This window comes from Notechis scutatus, chromosome 11, assembly GCF_049901735.1.
Source record: "Notechis scutatus isolate UNSWTSFEM ecotype Mainland chromosome 11, rNotScu1.2, whole genome shotgun sequence".
In the NCBI taxonomy this organism is placed as follows: Eukaryota; Metazoa; Chordata; class Lepidosauria; order Squamata; family Elapidae; genus Notechis; species Notechis scutatus.
Genome location: NC_142019.1, coordinates 1,686,458 through 1,706,259, shown reverse-complemented (window position 1 = coordinate 1,706,259; position 19,802 = coordinate 1,686,458). Strand labels below are relative to the sequence as shown.

At 42.3% G+C, this 19,802-nt stretch overlaps 2 protein-coding genes across 2 annotated transcripts in view; one reads left to right on the top strand and one right to left on the bottom strand.

Annotated features, from left to right (window-relative positions):
• The first annotated feature begins 3,812 nt into the window (after nt 1–3,812).
• CYP11A1 (cytochrome P450 family 11 subfamily A member 1) lies at nt 3,813–13,485 on the top strand. The gene is made up of 9 exons (XM_026684553.2): nt 3,813–4,127; nt 5,928–6,083; nt 6,932–7,131; nt 8,802–9,005; nt 9,173–9,333; nt 9,821–9,987; nt 10,783–10,861; nt 11,663–11,857; nt 12,640–13,485. The coding sequence occupies exons 1-9, from the start codon at nt 3,838–3,840 to the stop codon at nt 12,760–12,762; spliced, it is 1,575 nt and encodes a 524-aa protein (XP_026540338.1). The 5' UTR covers nt 3,813–3,837; the 3' UTR covers nt 12,763–13,485.
• A 458-nt stretch (nt 13,486–13,943) lies between these two features.
• Nucleotides 13,944–19,802, bottom strand: part of CCDC33 (coiled-coil domain containing 33) — a 107,288-nt gene continuing 101,429 nt past the window's right edge. Inside the window, exons 18-25 of the mRNA XM_087972527.1 lie at nt 19,598–19,686; nt 19,011–19,142; nt 18,820–18,907; nt 18,523–18,641; nt 17,209–17,295; nt 16,393–16,512; nt 15,292–15,385; nt 13,944–14,126 (exon numbers count right to left, since the gene is read on the bottom strand). Coding sequence (XP_087828653.1) covers nt 15,320–15,385; nt 16,393–16,512; nt 17,209–17,295; nt 18,523–18,641; nt 18,820–18,907; nt 19,011–19,142; nt 19,598–19,686 — 701 coding nt within the window. The 3' untranslated portion in view covers nt 13,944–14,126; nt 15,292–15,319. The remainder of the gene's footprint in view (nt 14,127–15,291; nt 15,386–16,392; nt 16,513–17,208; nt 17,296–18,522; nt 18,642–18,819; nt 18,908–19,010; nt 19,143–19,597; nt 19,687–19,802) is intronic.

The window sequence follows — 19,802 nt, the reverse complement described above, 5'->3', positions numbered from 1 at the left end:
CTTGATTTCCTTGAGATACCAAAGTAGAATGAGGTTTCCTTATTGTTTTTCTTAACTAGAAGATTACGGAGACAGGCTAGATATTCCAAGCTCAATGAACCCAAAACAGAGATGTCCCAAGAATTGACAACTGTGTAGGGCCAATATTTTCTTGCATATGAGTTTGGTTTGTGAACATATTGATCTTCTGAAGAAAAAATAAAAACCAGTGTCTTTCCAAATTGTTGTCCTCCAACCTGGAGGAAAGTTTGAGGCTTTGGGGCCTAATTCACATGAAAGCCATAATGATGTTACCTAGTTGGGTCATGAGACATCTGCAAGAAAACAACCAAGTTCAGGTTAGAAAAGATGATAGGAAGACATGTAGATTTTAAACTTGATTTTTTTTTCCTATTAGGTATAGCACCAGAAAAAAATTGATAAACAAAATATATATTTAATATTGCATGCATTAACAGCAGCAAGGAATTTATATTTGCACAATATTGGAGAAATGAAGAAATACCACAAGATGAAGAGATAATTAGGAAGATACTGGATTGTACAGAAATGGACAGACTCACATTGAAGATTAAACAGAAAGAAGATACAGAATATTATCAAACATGGAACTTGTTCTACCAGTACTGGTAGTTGGATGCTAAGCAGATAAAATAACCCAGACAACACAATGTTTATTAAGCACTAACAAAATGTAAACAATAGAAAACTAATAAAACTTTATTAAAAAAGAAAGAAAAGAAAACAACCAAGTTCAATGATTACCTGGTTATTATGACACTACCACGATACCCAACCAACACAATGTCCTTCAGAATTATTTAATCTACTGATGTGAGTACCAACCTAAGATTATGAGTTTTGGAGGATGTTCCTACCCTTCTTTGAAACTCATGTTTCCCCAAAACTCATCAAATGGTAGGGATATTGTGTGCATGCAACTCTTTCCTTACAAGGTAGGGCAGTGAGAAGCTGGCTTGACATCATCCACAATATTTTTCAATTCGTGTGCCACGCAAGCTTAACTCCCAAACTTCAAAGAAAGAACAAAAAATCCATTTTCTCTTTTCAAAAAGTGGAGAATATTAACCAAAAATAAGAAGAACTGGTCTGAAAAAATATAGACTCTCCTGTCCTCATGGAATAGAGACAGAGTTGAGTAGGGTTTGAAGGCAGCAAAAGAAATTATTAGCTCTGTTTTGGAATTCAAGTACAAAGCTTTTTGGGACTTTAATGCACAGATGTTGGTCTGTTTGAAATTCTAATTGCAAACTACTCAGTGCCCTTCAACTTTTCTTATATGTACTCCTTCTCATGTGTTTTTTGGCCAGAATCCAATCCTTTAACCTCATTTTTAACCCTTTTTTATCTATACTTCCTCTAATTTCTGTGTTGTTGTTTGTCTGGTCTGCAATTTTTGAGTGCTAAGAGAATAGAGCGACCCACAGTTTTTCTTCCTTGGTGGCAATTTTGACTCCAACGAGAAAGCGTAACCAAGGTGTGTGTTGGATAATAGTATTTTGCTTGTTTGGTCCAGAAGAAGCAACTGGGAGATATTATTTTCAAAGCTAGGAATTCCAGCTACCCAAACAGCTGAATATTCAAGCATAGAAAAATGAAACTGCAATGCCTACCTGGTGGATTCATAATCCAGTTAAAGATCTGCCACAGATCAGTCCCTGGCTGTCCTCATGGCAAGTCTGCTTACAAACCCAATATTAATAAAATCCATTATCTTGCAGGTTCCCATATATACACACATTTCTCGGTATGTACTTTGTTTTCCAAAACTGGAATCTCTCGTTTTCGGTTCTGCTCTGTCTCTAACATTTTTAAAAGAATTGTCTGTAGTTTGCTTATCATCTCTCTCCCTCTCCCTCTCCCTCTCCATCTCCTCTCTATCTATCTATCTATCTATCTATCTATCTATCTATCTATCTATCTATCTATCTTTCCATCCATCCATCCACCCCCCTCTCTCTCTTTCTTAACTCTCTCTCATCTCTCTCTCTTTATCTATCAACTATCTATCCATCCATCTCTATATCTATTTCTATCTCTATCATCTCTATCTTTATCCTACCTCTACCTCCATCTCCATCTCCATCTATCTCTATCATCTCTATCTTTATCCTACCTCTATCTCCACCTGCATCTCCATCTATCTTGATTATCTATCTATCTATCTATCTATCTATCTATCTATCTATCTATCTATCTATCTAATTATTTATCTCTATCTAATGTTTATGGCTGCCCATCTCAGGATTATTTCTAGGAAATAATAGAAATATGGAAGGATAGGCCAGTCTTAGAATGATTCAGCCTCCAACATGAAAGGACACTGATTTAATCCATTTGAGGTGGGCAACCCTGACATAAATCAACCAGATTTTATTTATTTATTTATTTTATTTAATTTGCCAATCACTTACAAGTTAATGGGTATAAGTATAAACATGAGTAAGAATACAGGAAATAGGTACGAATAAATGGGGACAATAGGACAGGGACGGTAGGCACGATGGTGCGCTTATGCATCCCCATTACAGACCTCTTAGGAACGGGGTGAGGTCAATGGTGGATAGTTTGAGGTTAAAGGAGTGGGGGGGTTTGAGGATGTAACTACAGAGTCAGGTAGTGCATTCCAGGCCTCAGTTGCTGAAGTCGTACTTTCTGCAATCAAGTTTGGAGCGGTTTACTTTGAGTTTGTATCTGTTGTGTGCTCTTGTATTGTTATGGTTGAAGCTGAAGTAGCCATTGACTGGTAGGACATTGTAGCAGATAATTTTGTGTGCTACACTTAAGTCCAACCGTAGACGGCGCAATTCAAGGTTGTCCAAGCCCAAAATCTCAAGCCTGGTGATATAGGGTATTCCGTTGCGAGCAGTGTGGTAGTCTTCTTTTGAAATATTTCTGGACTCGCTTGATTGTATTAATGTGTGCTGATATACACAGCACCTCAACTTTGCAAAAAATAAAAAATAAACACCCCCCAAACCAGAACAAAAGATTTGACTAAGTACAAATTTGGGGACCTCAAAGGGGAATTGTAGCTGTAGTCTTAAGCAGTCTGAACAACTGTTGTGCTAAACAGAGCTCTCTTGACCAAAAGTTCCAGGATGATTGAGATGGGTAGAAATTGCAAGAAAAGGGGAGTGGGCAATGCTGATTGTCTCAGAACAACTCAATTGATACCATGGCAGCCTTGCTCCAATGGGGTCATTAAAGTGGAGATTGGACAGAGGCAATCAACGTTGATTGATTTTACATCAAGGAGAAATTTGGTCTAGCTGGAGATCCCTGGAGCCAATCTTCTGCAGTAAAGGCCAACTCTAAATGTAATCTCTGAGATTTCATCTTTTATCACAGAGCTCTTTTGGAAAGGAGCAAACATTTACCAATGCTTTGCTAGTTTAAGCCTGCCTTAGAGCCTGCCTTCTTTATTTGAACGATTGAAAATAGAAAGTTTTTGCATTGGAGAAAATAAAAATAAAAGAAATATTACCCTTAATAACTGCAGGCTCCCAAATACCACCTTATCATACCTAATGTGGAGAAATGGCTTTAAAAGGTAACAAGTCTCCTTGTGATGTACGTGTGTGTTTGTGTACGCACACAAAGTTGTGTTTATTTGTTTTGAAAAAAAAAATGCAATGGGAAGGCAGGCTAGGATTTCAGAAGGAACCTGATTGGACAACCTTCATCCTTGAACAGGCCATTCCTGGGCTATAAAACTTACAGTTTTGGAGGTCTTCTGTCATTTTCAAGGATTTTCGTCTCCAGTGCTGGTTTTTGACTCCCCTCCCTCCTTTTCCCCCCTCCTTTGGTGTGGCAATGCTGCTCAGGCCCCATCCCTTTGTTCCTGCTTTGGGCATCACCAATTCTTTGCGGACCCTGTTCTGCCCTGAAGATGCATCCAGGCCCGGCATTCTCCAACTCCACACAGCTTCCAGAGAGATATTGTCATCTCCAGCCCAGGAGAGTGCACCGAAGCCATTCAGTGACTTGCCAGGAAATTGGAAAGCCAGCTGGTTTAACCTCTATCAGTTCTGGAAGGAGGGTGGATTCCACAACCTTCACAACATTATGGTGGACAAATTTAAGACCTTTGGTCCTATTTATAGGTAAGGAGGTGGGGATTGCTTAAATCTGGAGGGATTTTGCTTCCTTTCCCAAACTTTTTCCATTCTTCTTCCTCAGACTAACCTATTTTGTCCCACTTTGATCAGGATGATTTGCAGGTTTAACAGATGCTGGGTTGTTATTATTATTATTTTTTCCCCCTGCAACTAAATGACTGGTTTTCCCCTTGAAGGAGTGCAATAAATCTTCTCTTTTTCTCTCCCTGCCTCTTGTTTGCTTCAAACATTCCTCTGTTACTGGGAGGTCCTTGGTGCTCTCTCAGTTTGGTGGTTTTCTGGCAGATGTTTCATTTACCCAAACTAGGTAACTTGATCTGATGTTCCCTTGTTTGGTAATGAAACGGTCAATCTGGAGCTAAATATATTCTCTATTATTGATTTCCCTGTTTGTCTTCATTAGAGGATATTGCAATTGGAAATACAGTATTTAAAACTAATATTATAATCCAGAAAATCAGGGGGGTCATCCTTCCAGGTGGACATTCAAGATCCTTTAAAAGTGATAGGTTCTGACCATTTCTTTTAAACAGCTGACTGAAGAGTTGTGGGTTTTTTTTTTTTTTAGAAGGATGTAGGGGAGTTTGCAACAGAGAAAGTTGTACACCTCTGTAGCATCCCCCTAATTTTCCTCCATTTCATCTCTTCTGATTTATCTCGTATTGCTAAGAAATAGAACGGACCTACAAACTCCGGAGGGTTTATTTGTCCCAGAACAATTTGCAACAGGGATCAAAGAGCCAAAAATTCTTAAATATGCTACAAAGCAAAATATATATACAAGCTTAAAATCGAACAAAAGCATCTGTTATGAGTACAAATTTGCAATTCGGTCCCTGGATCTCAGAACAATGCAAAGGGGACAAATTCTTAGAAGTCCTGGGTGAAAGGGCTTAGGCCAGAACGAAAACAGAGGCTTCGTGTGCAAATAGATTCTGATGTTTCCAAAATCTGCTTGCAAATTGACTGAATAAATCAAAGCCGAAATCTCTGGGTTTTTCTTTTTTCTTTTTGCAATATACCTGGATAGAAAAGCATGTTTTAATCAATGTGCATGCATTATTAAATTTAATTTGGAATTGCTTTATTCATTTATTAGCTTTTTTAAAAAAATCCTGCCTTTATTGTTTTGATAAGTGACTCAATGCAGTGAATCTATCTAATATACCTACCTTCCTCCTATTTTCCCCACAACAACAACAACCCTGTGAGATGGGTTGGGCTGAGAAAGAGAGGGACTGGCCCAAAGTGACCCAGTTGGCTCGCATACCTTCTGGTTGCTACTCCAGGCAAGAATCACACCCCAATGAGCTGCTTCTCATAGCTTGTGGCCCTGGCAGTTGATTGATAGCTCTCTCACTTGCCTTTAATAGTGTTTTCTTCTGGATGTTTCATTACCTAGTTGGTATAATCATTAGTGCTAATTTTGGTGTGGTAATGAAACGTCTGCAAGAAAATAACCAAGGTCAGAGAACACCAAGGACTCCACAACCCACATTTCTCCTCCTCCTCCTCTTCTAATTCCTCCTCCCCCATCCTTTGCTTCTTTTACCCTCAACAAACCTCATCCCTTCTAGCCCTGATGATGTTACCTACTTAGATAATGAAACATTTGCAAGAAAACAACCAAGATAGCAGCCCATTTCTTTCCCATTCTTTAACCCAATCCTGCTGGGAGAAACTGGGCATCCACCATTGCCTCAAGAGTTCCATTTCAATGACTTCAAACCTGTGACACCAGCCAGCCTTTAATGTCTAAAATGAGGTGCCGATATGTCTTCACAGGGAGAAACTGGGCAGCTACGAGAGCGTCAACATTATTGACCCCAAGGACGCCGCCATCCTCTTCAAATCAGAAGGCTTGTACCCGGAGAGATTTACTGTGCCACCTTGGATCGCATATCGGAACTTCCGTAACAAGCCCTGTGGGGTTCTCCTGAAGTAAGAACCCCATGAGATGTGTGGGGACTGGCCCATGGGTTTTCTGAGGAGACAATAGCCACCAAGAGTCTGAACTCCACACCGGAACCAAGGGTTGGGGCTGGAGATCCTTCAGGAAAAGAGAGATAGGAAACTTGCTTGATCGTGAGGGTGATTTGGTCATGTGGAGAGGATTTTATTTCTCCACTTCTTCTTCGACTTGCTTTATAATTTCTTTTTACTATCGATGAGCTGGCTTGATTGTAGAGAATAGAAGAGAAGAGAAGAAGATGTTTTAGAAGAGAAGAAGAGAAGATAGAAGATAGAATAGAAGATAGATAGAGCAGAGCAGAGTAGAGTAGAGTAGAATTGAATAGAATAGGAGAAGATAATTTAGAAGAGAAGAGAATAATAGAAGAAGAGAAAATAATTTAGAATAGAATAGAATAGAAAATAGAAGATAGAATAGAGTAGAGTAGAGTAGAGTAGAGTAGAGTAGAGCTGGAAGGGACCTTAGAGGTCTTCTAGTCCAGCCCCCTGCTCAAGCTATACTATTTCAGATAAGTGGCTGTCTAGTTTCTTCTTAAAAACCTCCAGTGAAAACCGGTCATAAGTCACCTTTTTCAGTGCCATTATAACTTCAAACTGTCACTAAATGAATGATTGTAAGTCAAGGATCTCCTGTATAAGGATGTGAAATCTCCTACTTACAACTACCAGCCCTTCCTCGACCTCCATATATATTATTGACCATTTTCACCCCTCCTGAAGATGATCCCTTCTCCACCAGCTTGAAGAAGAAGAGATGATCAGTGGGAGAAATAATGACAGAAGCAACCTTGGAATGACTTCTTTTTAAAACTTTCTAGGAAAGGAGACAGTTGGCGCCAGGACCGCCTAGCCCTGAACAAGGAAGCCATGTCCCTCAAAGTCACGGATAACTTTATACCTCTCCTGAATGAAGTCGGGGAAGATTTTGTCAAGAGGATGGAGATGAAGGTTGGAAGCAGTCCGCAAAATAAATGGACAACTGATCTGACCCACGAGCTTTTCCGGTTCGCCTTGGAATGTGAGTGGAAGGGAAGCAGGTTGGGTTGGGATGGGTGGAAAGGGAGGCTCAAGAATTAGGCAACCGATCAGGGGAGGGATTCCAATTTTTTAACAACTCATTCTGTGGGTGTGGCTAGGTGGGCATGGTCATGTGACTGGGTGGGCATGGCTTCTTCTTCTTCTTCTTCTTCTTCTTCTTCTTCTTCTTCTTCTTCTTCTTCTTTTTCTTTTTCTTTTTCTTTTTCTTTTTCTTTTTCTTCCTCCTCCTCCTCCTCCTCCTCCTCCTCCTCCTCCTCCTCCTCCTCCTCCTCCTCCTCCTCTTCTTCTTCTTCTTCTTCTTCTTCTTCTTCTTCTTCTTCTTCTTCTTCTTCTTCTTTTCTTTTTCTTTTCTTCTTCCTCCTCCTCTCCTCCTCCTCCTCCTCCTCCTCCTCCTCCTCTCCTCCTCCTCCTCTCTCCTCCTCCTCCTCTTCTTCTTCTTCTTCTTCTTCTTCTTCTTCTTCTTCTTCTTCTTCTTCTTCTTCTTCTTCTTCTTCTTCTTCTTCTTCTTCTTCTTCACCTCCCCCAGTTCTTTTTGCTCCTGGGCCTCAGGGAAGCCTCCTGGGCAGGTATTTTTGCTCCCATAAGGCTTCCCTGGGGCCCAGGAAGGAAAAAATGGAGCATGGGGGGGGGGGAAGCGCGCAGCACACTCCCTACCACTCCCACCCTTTTTGCCTCCTGGGCGAAGCAGTAAGGCAGCGAGAGGGATCCTGGCACAGCTGATCATCAGAACAGCTGATCGTCAGGAGGGGGGGAAAAAAGAAATACTTAAGGACAGACTGGATGGGGGAGAATGCAATCAGCAATGTCGGGCATGTGCGAAACATCGCACATGTGTGATAAGGACTGACTGGGTGGGGAGAGGAGGGGCGGGTGGAGAGGGGTGGGGCCAGCCATGGGCACAATTTGCCAGTTCTCCGAACTGCACAGAATCATAACAACCGGTTCTATAGAACCGATCCGAACCGGTAGAATACCACCCCTGCAACCAGTGGTGGGATTCAGCCAGTTTGCACCACTTCGGGAGAATTGGTTGTTAAGTTTCTGAGCAGTTGGTGAACTGGTTGTTGGAAGAAATCATTGGGGCAGAGAACCGGTTGTTAAATTATTTGAATCCCACCATTGCCTGCAACTGATGTAATTCTTCTCCTAAATAGATTACAGTTTGGGTCATTTTAATTTTATCTAGTTTTCCTGATAAGCATTGAGGAAGGTGCTTTGCTGGATCTGCAAAATAGCCCATTGGCTTAATTTAAGGTTCAGTGGATATGTAAGGCCATAAAATAATGTGTAAAACCCGGAAAATGCACTAATTCAATGAACTGGGTCAGAAGGAATAGAAGCATTCACCTCTTGAAGAACAGAAGGGTTGATAGAAGAGAATTTGTAGCTCAGGGGTTGAACTGTTGGGTGCTTGGTGCACCCTGAGCTGAGATGTTTTCTTGTTTCATTATCCAACAATATCAGTGTTGATGATGTTACCTAGTTGGGTAATGAAACGCCTGCAAGAAAACAACCAAGTTCAGAGAGCATCAAGAACCCCACAGGAACAGATGTGATGCGCAACAAATTCATTAGAAGATGGTCTCTGCCCTTGCGGGAGACATGGACTTGATAGTTTCATCCATCTTCTCCATCTCTCTCTTCCCACAGCTATATGCAATGTCCTCTACGGTAGCCGGTTGGGACTTCTTCAGGATTTCATTGACCCCGAGGCACAGAAGTTCATTGATGCCATCACCTTGATGTTTAATTCCACTCTACCCATGTTGTACATACCACCAGAATTTCTGCGCAGGATCAATTCCAAGTATTGGCAGGACCATGTCAATGCTTGGGATGTCATCTTCATGCATGGTGAGTGGACCTGTGGTGGTTGGGTGATCCTGCACCCAGTGACAGAACAGAAAGTGGCTAGTCTGGTGAGAACTTGGTGAGGAAGCTTCCATGGCGATGTTATTGTTTCAATAAAATTGTACTGTATTTTATTTATTATATCTACCATTTCGTCTCCATCTCACCAGCTGACAAATGTATACAGAACATCTACCAAGACCTCTGTCTTAACCAGCAGCGTGCCAAAGAATACCGAGGTATTCTCTGCAGCCTTTTGATACAGAACCAGATGCCAATAGAAGACATCAAAGCCAGCATAACTGAGATGATGGCAGGAGGGGTGGACACGGTAAGGAGAGACCTTGACAGATTCTTCAGATGTCCCCTTCAAATGGTTGCTTTGATTCTATTCAACATTTTAAGAAACTCTTTGAGGAATTGGTGATCTTTGCATTCTGCTGGCCATTAAAACCATTCAGGACATTCCTCTGTTCACGGATGGTTTCCTTAATCCCATATGTCTCTCTCCAGCCACTTCAAACACATCTCCCCCTCTGTCTGACCTAAATTGAACTCTACCTCGATAAGTTGGTGGACCTAAAACATTAAGGTCCAGAGATACTCCAGTCCAGTTAGAAACCTCAAATCTTGTAGATTAAGGCAAGGGTTTCCAAACTTGGCAACTTTTAAGACTTGTGGACTTCAACTTCCAGGATTCTCCAGCCAGTCCACAAGGTTGGAGACCCATGCACTAAAGGAAGCACTTTTTGCAGGGGTGGCTGAGAAGACCCACCTAAGAACACACCCATGGCCTGATATTATGTATTTTCATTCAGACTTCCATCACCCTCCAGTGGGCTCTGTATGAACTCGCTCGCGCGCCACACCTTCAGGACCAACTGAGATCTGAAATCTCTGCAGCCAAAGCATCTTCCCAGGGAGATGTTGCAAAGATGATGAAGTCCACCCCGTTGCTCAAAGCAACCATCAAAGAAACACTAAGGTACAAAATGTTAAAAAAAAATATTTCCTGTGGGTCAACTCCTGATGTTTGAATGTGCTACACAGTTCTACATGGGGCTACTTTCAAGACAGGTACTGTCAGCCTTGGAAGCGATATTTCATTTAGAAGCTTTGACGCTGCCACATTCAGTGCCTGGGAATTTGGGAGGGGGGATTTCATAGAGAGGTGGAAGATTAGACTCAACAACATTCTTCCTTAAAAGTCAAGGACATATTACCCTGCACCCGGAGAAGAGTGTTTAAAGGAATGTCTCCAGCTGGGATGGTGTTTGATTGGACCATGTGATGGACTGGTGGGTGCAGGGGATGGATTTTTGGCTTGCTATTGGGAAGAGAAAACCTGGAACTCTCAGTTTCGGATTTTCCCTTCCCAATAGAAATTCAAAGATCCATCCCCTGCACCCATCATCCCATCACATGGCCCAATCAAATTGTCGTCTCAACTGGAGCCATTCCTCCAGACACTCCTCTCCAGGTGCTGGGTAACATGTCCTTGATTTCTAAGAAAGAATGTTGTTGCGTCTAATCGTCTATTCACTAAGAAATCTCCCCTCCCAAATTCTCACGCACTGAATGGGGCAGCCTCAAAGCTTCTAAGTAAAATATGGCTTCCATGGCTGACTTTGGTAAGGAAAGGCCTTGGAAATACGTCCCAAAGAGTCACATGTTGTCTAGTAGTTTGTAATTGTTGTTGAATCCTATGCTGGTCTCCTTGGGCTGGAAAAATAACTTTTCGATGATAAATGTGTTTCTTCTTCCTCTGACTTCACTCTAGGCTCCATCCAGTTGCAGTGACATTGCAGAGATACACAACCCAAGAGATTGTGCTTCAGAATTACCGTATCCCTGCCAATGTGAGTAATCTGGTAATGAGGATGATTGTTGTTGTTTTTTAAACAAATTTCAAACCCTGCCTTTTCTCCAAAGTTCTGAAATTGGCGAAGGTAGTCATTCCCTTCAGATCACACAAGGAGCATTCCACATTTGAATTGGAGCAGCAGATTATTCCATACTTACATGAAAATATATATATTGGTTTGAGACCATCTTCCCACTGGTGACTTGTATTGTCTTCTAGCATCACCTAACCTATTGTGGTGATGAGATAAACCTTGTCATCATTAGTACCATGCTGGCCAAAAGATGGTTGAAGACACCTAAAAGTTGCCAGAAGCCTGTCAGCCTTGGAAGCCATTTTTTTACTTGGAAGCTTCAAAACTGCCACATTCAGTGCCTGGGAATTTGGGAGGGGGAGGGTTCATAGTGGAGTAGAAGATTAGACACAACAACATTCTTTCTCAGAGAGTCAAGGACAGGTTGCCCTGCACCTGGAGGGAGTGACTGGAGGAATGTCTCTGATGATTTGATTGGGCCTTGTGATGGACTGATGGGTGCAGAGGATGAATCTTTGATTTCTCTTTTGGGTAGGGAAAACCCAGAACTCTCAGATTTAAGTTTTCCCAGATGTGCCAATATGACAACTCTAATAAAATGGAACTTTGAGGAATTGTTTGTTTTGGAGTTTATTGGTTTGGGGTTGATTAGTTGGAACATTGACATTGTCATTCTTGCTGATGCTATTTTAAATCTTGTTTTGATACAACTCATAAATCCTAATTTATCTTTTTCTCCCCCCGCCCATCTTTTCTTCACAGATATTAGTCCAGGTAGGACTTTATGCCATGTTTCGGGATTCCAGATTTTTCTCCAAACCTCTGCAGTTCAACCCAGAAAGGTGGATTAAGACCGAAGACTCCAAATATTTCAGAGGATTAAGTTTTGGTTTTGGGCCACGTCAGTGTCTTGGCCGCAGAATTGCCGAGATGGAGATGCAGCTGTTTTTGATCCATGTAAGTCCAGTTCTGCCACCAACTCATCATGGAAGGCAGGCTGGAGAAATATGGAGAGGGTGGACTGGTATATATATATATATATATGTTTTCTTAAGTTTTCGCGGGTACTTACATGTATGGTATTCAGCTTTGTTCGGGTATTTTCCCACATCATTATAGTTGTGCCTGATGATGGCAGATGAGATTCTGTCGAAACGTTTAAAAGCACAACTATAATGACATGGGAAAATACTCGAACAAAGCTGAATACTATATATATAAAAGTCTGTAAAAGTCTGACCCACAGACGGTCCGGTAACATGATGACAGGAGAGAATATGTTTAGCTCAGGATGGAACTGTGGGGTCCTTGGTTGTTTTCTTGCAGATGTTTCATTACCCAACAAGGAAACATCTTCTAGGTAACATCATCAGTGCACTTATGATGTTATCTAGTTGGGTCATGAAATTTCTTGAAAAAAACAACTGAGCTCAGAGGGCACCAAATCAATCCTCCTCTTCCTCCTCCTCCTCCTCCTCCTCCTCCTCCTCCTCCTCCTCCTCCTCCTCCTCCTCCTCCTCCTCCTCCTCCTCCTCCTTCTCCTCCTCCTCTCACTTCTTTCTAGCACTGATGAAGTTACCTAATCAGGTCATGAAACCTCTACAAGAAAACAACCAAGCTCAGATGACTCTCTGGCCAATCCTTGCTATGTAAAGACAGATTTTGAAGTTTGAGGTGCATGATTTGGCAGCCTTATATGACTTCCTTCTGGTCCCCCCCTTTTTTTCTCTCTCCTTCAGATGCTGGAAAAATTCAAGATTGAAATAAAGAGAGGCGTGGAGGTTGGTACCACTTTTGGCCTTATCCTGATTCCAGACAAGCCAATCTATTTGACACTACGGCGCCATCATTCCCAGCAGTGAATTGGGTTAAATTTTCCACAAGCACCTGGTGCCTCTTTTAAAACGCTTGGAGAAGGGACGGAGTTGCCAGCTTGGCTCTTAGGGGTCACAGTCCAATGGTGTTTCCAATGTCAGATGTTTACTAAACATAAAAGTCATCCCAAGGTTGGGGTGCAGCAGGATATTCTGGCTGTCTTATATAATACAATTTAGATAGGAAAAAGATTCTCCTGCCCAGAAACCCTGCACATGTAGCACTCTACTAGGTTTAATGTTATTAGATTTAAGAAGATTCCTTCTCATTGGATGGAAGTACCTTTTTGCTGGACTGAGGTTGAATCTCATCCATCTCATCCATAATGTCCAACCAGATCCCTTTGGGAAGCTTTTAAGGAAGGTATGGTATTTATTAGGGTCTCTCAACTTTTGATTTTTTCCTTTCGGGCAATGGTAGAAGTCTACGTCTGAAGGCAGAGGCTATATCTTTTGGTTGACCTCTTCTCTGTCCATTTCTCTAGTCCATTACAACTTTCTGAGCTATTAACATGTCAATTCTGTGTGCTGGATGAAATAAAGTTATTTTCCTCGTTTTTGAATCTCCTGACAAACTGACGCATTTAGGGTGCCCACCCTAAAACCCTAGGCCAACATAAGCAAATACATGAATGAGGAGTCTTAATTTTAAAGTAATCATGGTTAGATGGTCAGATCCTCTCCACAATTTGTTTCCAACCAGGATTTCTCTTATGCTCCGATAAAGTTTTTGAAATGCAATGTTCTGTAACCAAGTCCGAAAACTAAGATCATAATAAAGTCAGTGAAAGATGATTGCTACTGAGTCACTTTCCAAAACAGAGCTGTTGACTTCATCGTTGGCTAAGCATGCAGACGAATGAGAACAGAACTAGGAAAAAATAAGCTCATATCACAGCCAGAAGCTCTTGCTTGATTGTAAGCTTACATTAATAGAATCTTACAAGTCTGGAAGTATCTCTCAACCCCTCCCACCCCTTTATGGTCTGAGAAGCTAGGGAGATGTTCCCCACAGCCATATTCCAGATCAGCCATGATCTGACTGCTGTCTGGTTTGTAGCTCTTCCTCCTGTCTGCCAAGGCACATCCTCACATACCATTACAAACTCAAAAGGGGGAGACATTTTATGTACCGTACAAAATTTACATCACAGGCACCAACACTGTCATGTAGTTTACAGAGAAGTCTGTATTCAGCTCATCTCTCCAGGAAAGAGGTATATAACTGTATATATTTTACAATAGATATTTTGTTCTGCTGCACCAGGTAGAATTCCAGGGTCTCCTCCCAGACTAGAGTCGAAGGCTGTGGACTCCAACGGCTCTTGAGTTGTGTTGGATTAATGAGGTTTCTAGGAAGGATGGAAGAAGTGGTGTCAGAACACAATTTTCACTGTTGCTTCCTCCTTCCCCTCTGGGGACCAGTTTGACCCGGCCCAAACTTCCTCGGCCAATGGGTGTGGACAGTCATGGCAATGTTGTGAAAGCAGGCTGATGTGGAGGATATGTTGACGTTACGAAACCATCATAAAAGGTCTTCCAGGAGTTTCTTTCCCCTGAGATTACTCCCACTCCTTGGCTGAAGTTCAGGACACAGCTAAGATTGGCTGTATCTCAACAAACCAGTTCTGATGGCAGGAAAAGGTCAGCCTCTTTCTCCTTTCTCAGGAGTAGCAATATTGCAACTATTCCAGCATGGCCTACAGCTCTTCCCCCAGAAAGGCTACGACAAGCCCACCTCTCTGCATGACTGATTGTGTTTGGCAAGAACAGTAATTTCCCATAATCAATGGAAGAGAAAAGAGAAAACATTAACTGTGGGAAAATTGGGAGCCCCTGTTTTGTTTTGAGTCGGTGGAGACAGAGAGAGAGGGAGGGAGGGAGGGAGAGGGAGAGGGAGAGAAATTGTTAAAAATATACTTCCACTTACGAAAACCATCCAGGGGTGCAATTCAACTGGTGTAACAACTGGTTCAATAAGTGTTTGCTACTGACTCTCTCCAGCAAATCAGATGAGCTTAAAAACCAGGATATAAAGACTAGAGCCAGGGCGGGCAGGTGGGCCCAACAGCTGATCCTCGGAGCTACCGGTTCTCCCGAACTGGGCCAAACCGGTAAAATCCCAACCCTGGAACCATCTCATTCAAAAGGTGGTCCATTTCAATGAGGTTAATTTTTTAAAACATCAAAAAAAAAAAAAAAAAAAAAAGCAACGGGATTCAGAGAAACCTCAGATACCAAACAAGGTTGGTTTGGGATATTCATCTCCACAAACAACCTTTATCAATACATTTGTGTCTACCCTTGTCATCTATCTCCACTGTTGGTTTTTTTTATTTTTTAAAGTATACAAGACAATGTTCTTTGCTCAAGCTTTTTCCTGATTCTTTCATCTTTGGAAGTCTGGTCTACAAGGCATTCTTGAAAGGACCAATGTGGCCTACAGCCCTCACTCCTACCCCCCACCCAAAGCTGTGCAATCTTGGCTTACAATTGTGGCTAAGAATTAACACTGACCTATAAGGAGATTCGGCCCCATAACTGGCTACTTTTGTATGACCTTCCCTGAGTTTTTGTACTTTTCTTCATCCTCTCTCCTTTCCTTCTCGTTCTGTGGATGAAGGGGAGACATGTGAATGGGTTAAGAACAAACATTCTCTTTCGTATCAAAAGCTGATCTCCATTTCCAAATTCTTCCAAATTCTGCCCAAATTTGTTTCCCTTCTGATCCTCCACTTTCCATTTTGGAGGATCATGTCCCACTGTTGAATGGTGGCTTCATGGTAACCTTACATCTTCTTGGGTATAACGAATTTAACAGAAAATGAAAGGGAAGGTCGTTTTTATCAATGGGAAAAATAGGATTGAATCCTGAGCCATAGAATTCCCAGGATTAAGTTTTTTCCACACTTCAGTCTCAACCAAAGCAAAATATTATCTTTGGAAGAGAAGAAAATGTGTTTTGCCATGGGAGATGTAGCCACTTGGACAAGCCCAACCAGTCACAATGCAGACCGAGATGTCCACTTGAGACAGTTGGAAAAGATGGGCCCCCCTTCCTGAACAATAGAAGTTTGGAGGTTTGTGACATATGCAACATATGAAAAACAGTTGCAGGAACTAGGTATGGCTAATGTAGTGAAAATAAGGACTTAAGGGTGGCATGATAGCAGTGTTCCAATATTTGAGGGGCTACCACAAAGAGGAGGAGGGTCCACCTATTCTCCAAAGCACCAGAAGGCAAGACAAGAAACAATGGGTGGAAACTAGTCAAGGAGAGAAGCAACCTAGAACTAAGGAGAAATGTCTTGACTGTGAGAACAATGAACCAGTGGATTGACTTGCCTTTAAACGTTGTGGGTGCTCCATCACTGGAGGTTTTAAGAAGAGACTGGATAACCCCTTGTCTGGATCAGTATGGGGTCTCCTTCTTGAATTAGAAGACCTCCAAGGTTCATTCCAATTCGGTTATTCTGCAGTGATGGACACTGTCCCATCGCAACCCAAGAACCATCTTGCATGGTTCTACACACATGGGTATCACTACTGAAGTGACCTAGAAGTTTTATCTAGCCTTCCCTGCTAGACTATTTCTGTTGTTTTATGTCCATTGCTCACCGGATAAATGTCATGAACTATGAACGAGGACGGCGATCGGTCAAATCCAAGGTCATTTTCAAGCAGACGAGAGTTGTAACTCTGCTTCTCTCGGCCCCAGTTCTTGGCAGAGTCCCCCAGCTACACCAAAGCAAAGAAACATTTACAGGCTCAGAGCCTCGGTTATGACATAGAGTTGATGCTTTAGCATTTGATGGTTGGCCACCAGAACCAAGTTAAGAAGCTGGACAAGAATTGGAGAGATGGCAAGGTCTGGCCTTCCCTCATCTCTTCATCGCACAACCCACCTGACATATTGTTATTGGGGGTTAGGGGAAGTAGGAAGAATAGAGTTATGAACACAGCTGATGAGCTGTCCAAATAAAGATGGGATATAAATCTAATTAATAAATAAACTGTCATCAGCATAGGGCATATGGGAGCATTGGCCAAGCGGCCAAACTTAGCAGAAGTCATTTCTGCTTTAAAAACCATGATTTCTAAATTTAACTCTGAGCATTTGCCAGGAAGCTGAATTTAGCTGTCAACCACAAACTCAAGACACTAAGAGTTAGTACCAGTTATAAATCAATGCTCTGTTTCAGGACTTCTCAATGTCAACTGAGCAACTTTAAGAAGGGTGGACTTCAACTGCCAGAATTCCCGAGTCAGCAAAGGCTTCTAGGAGTTGAAATCCATGCATCTTGAAGTTGCTGATGTTGAGAAACGCTGCTCGGTCTGAACACAGATTAAAAGTGGTTGGATCTCATTCTGGTTTCAGAGGAACATCTGGGGAGGGATCACGTCAAAACTTCATGCCAGTGAGATGACAATTACCTGGTGTTCCAAGGCAAGTATACGTGCCTCAGCCTTCTCCAGCTTTGAAACCAACGAGAGCTTTTCTGAGCTGGTTGAAAATGTATCCTGCGGGGGACATCAAAAAGTGTTTATGGCTCACAGATGGAGAAGAAAGCCAAGAAATTCAAATAGACTCATGTGGTTTTGGGTTACAAAGGGCCCTTCAACTCAGTTAAAGGAGTCAAATAGTGGGAGATGCCTGCACTGAAGACCAGGTGCCTCCAGAAGTTATGGTCTAACACTGGAGGTTTTAAAGAAAAAAATTGGACAGCCATTTGTCCAAAATGATATAGACAGGGGTCTAGGTCTCCTGCTTGAGGAGAAAGTTGGACTAGAAGACCTCCAAGGTCCCTTACAACCTTGTTATTCTGTATGACTGTCTTTTGGACCAGACCCATCATGGGGCATCATCACACGAAGACATGCAGTTGATAGGTAGGATAAATAGGGTGTCATGCCCCTGATGGAGACTGACTCTGAGGGAGAGGAGGAACAGCCAACAGGGAGTGGAAGTGTTGCTCCGGAGGTGGTGGAGGAGGCTGGGGAAGGGCAGAGGCCGGCTGAGCAGTCAGAGGAGGACCCAGGCCCATCCCCTATCCATCCTAGGGCACGCAGGGAGGAGAGGATCAGGGAAAAACGTGGTCTACTCGTGAGAAGAGGGCCATGATCCTCTTCATGGGTTGCAGGTGTGAGATCTGCATAAGAGTTTGGACCTGCGTGCTAACAAACGCTGGAGACAAATTAGTGTTTTATTCCTAGATGAGGTTCATCTTGGTTGGCGTTCTTCCAGCGGACTGTACCTGGTTATCTTCCTGAAGTTTATAATTATTTATCCTGGTCTGTCATGGAACTTTATTCAGTGTGGTTTGTTTTTGGTTTTTGCTTCGTTATCTGCTCTTTGAATTTGAACCGTGTTTCTTTCGTTTGGAATGTTATTTTGAAAATAGTTTGATCTTCAACTGGGAACAATTAAACAGTGAAGCCAAGTTGAAGGCATGAAAGGGCCTTTATTTATGTTTTGGTTTTTGTTATATTTTTGATACACTCCGGATCATCACATAGGGACATAGGTAATTGGAAGGTTATATAGATAGACCTACAGGCAGACAGCCAAAGTGGGAAAGGGAAGAAATAGAAGGTACTTGTGGAGTGATACACAGAGATGACAGAGCAGATAATGAGATGGATGGATGGATGGGTGGAGATGGATGGATATACCCATAAATAGATAGGTAAAGGGGATAGAGGAAAGGAGGGAAAGAGAGAAAAGGCAATTGAGTCAGAGGGTCTTACGGGTAAGGCTTGTTGCTGCAATATGATGGGTGAACGAAAAGAAGATTTCCCCAGTTCATCCCGTAGCCTCATGTTCTCCATCAATAGGGTGGAGTAGACATCTTTGGACCAGTTGTCACCTGAGAACCATTAAGGTATGTGATGGTCAAGAACAGAAAGAGAAGGAAAAAGCTTCGTAAGTACCAAAGAATCTCTTCTTCAGTTGGGAACAGAAATGGGTTACCCAGCAATCTCCTTCAGGGTGGCAGCCAAATCTCTTGGGGATAACGAAGAGAAGACCTGCTGTGGTTTACTTACCAGCCGTTTTGGATAACTCTCCAAAAGAGGCCTCTTTGATCCGTTCCTTCATCTTCCCTTCCAACATCCTCTCCATCCTCTCGATTACCTTTTTTGTGGAAATGGATGAGCATAACCGTATAGGAAAAGGCCGGTTGCCTCTTCCTGAAGGACCCGACCCCCTTGAAGTTAATCCGATTAGTATACCTAACCTTTTCCTGCTGCCGGACCGCATCTTCAAGGGTTTGCATCTTGGCCATCTTGGCTTGATATTTTCGAAGCACCATCTGCTGTTGTTGGTGGGCTTTTTGTAACATCACCAGGTCTTTTTCTCGGTCATTTTTCTGTGGGAAGGAAAATAAAATGAAGAGAGAAATCCAGCTTGGAAATCGAAAGTGCATTCCTTACATAATTTTTCAGAGATAGTAACTAGGTGACTGAAGTTTCTGCTGTATAACTGGAGAACATGATTGATGACGCTTGGCTATAGATGTGTCTCATTGGAGAATATGAATTATGATACACCCAGGGGGTGGGGGAAAGCAGGGTCAAGGGTGACAGTGAATGATGTGCCTCAGAGTTGGCTACACCCAGGCAGTGCCGGACATGTTAACTCCCAATAAACCCTTTTGAAGTTTTGGAAGTTTGGCTCAAGACTCATAATTTAATTGGGGTAACTGCTGGAACTTTGACAGCAGCATGGATTTGGGACAAAAAATTATAAATAAATGAAGGCTTAGTGGTCCTGTCCAGCTGTCAAGAAGGCCAATGTAAGATGCATCAAAAGAGAATCGCTTACCCTAATCAATTCGTTTTGCAGTCTTTGTATCCGATCCTTCATCCGGGCCATCTCCCGAGCCCCGGAAGATAATTTTTGCTTGAGTGCCACTGAGAGAGAAAAAAAGAGGCAAAACCTCCAATGAAGGTACAGGTAGTCCTCAACTTACAACAGTTCATTATTGACTGTTCAAAGTTACAACGGTGCTGAAAAAGGTGACTTATGA

What these genes read in the sequence shown, in the direction of transcription:
- CYP11A1 (XM_026684553.2), top strand. Translation starts at nt 3,838, where the DNA reads ATGCTGCTCAGGCCCCATCCCTTTGTTCCTGCTTTGGGCATCACCAAT. An exon ending in TTTCCGGTTCGCCTTGGAAT is followed by an intron (nt 7,132 to 8,801) that starts GTGAGTGGAAGG and finishes CTCTTCCCACAG; the next exon opens with CTATATGCAATGTCCTCTAC. An exon ending in ACCATCAAAGAAACACTAAG is followed by an intron (nt 9,988 to 10,782) that starts GTACAAAATGTT and finishes ACTTCACTCTAG; the next exon opens with GCTCCATCCAGTTGCAGTGA.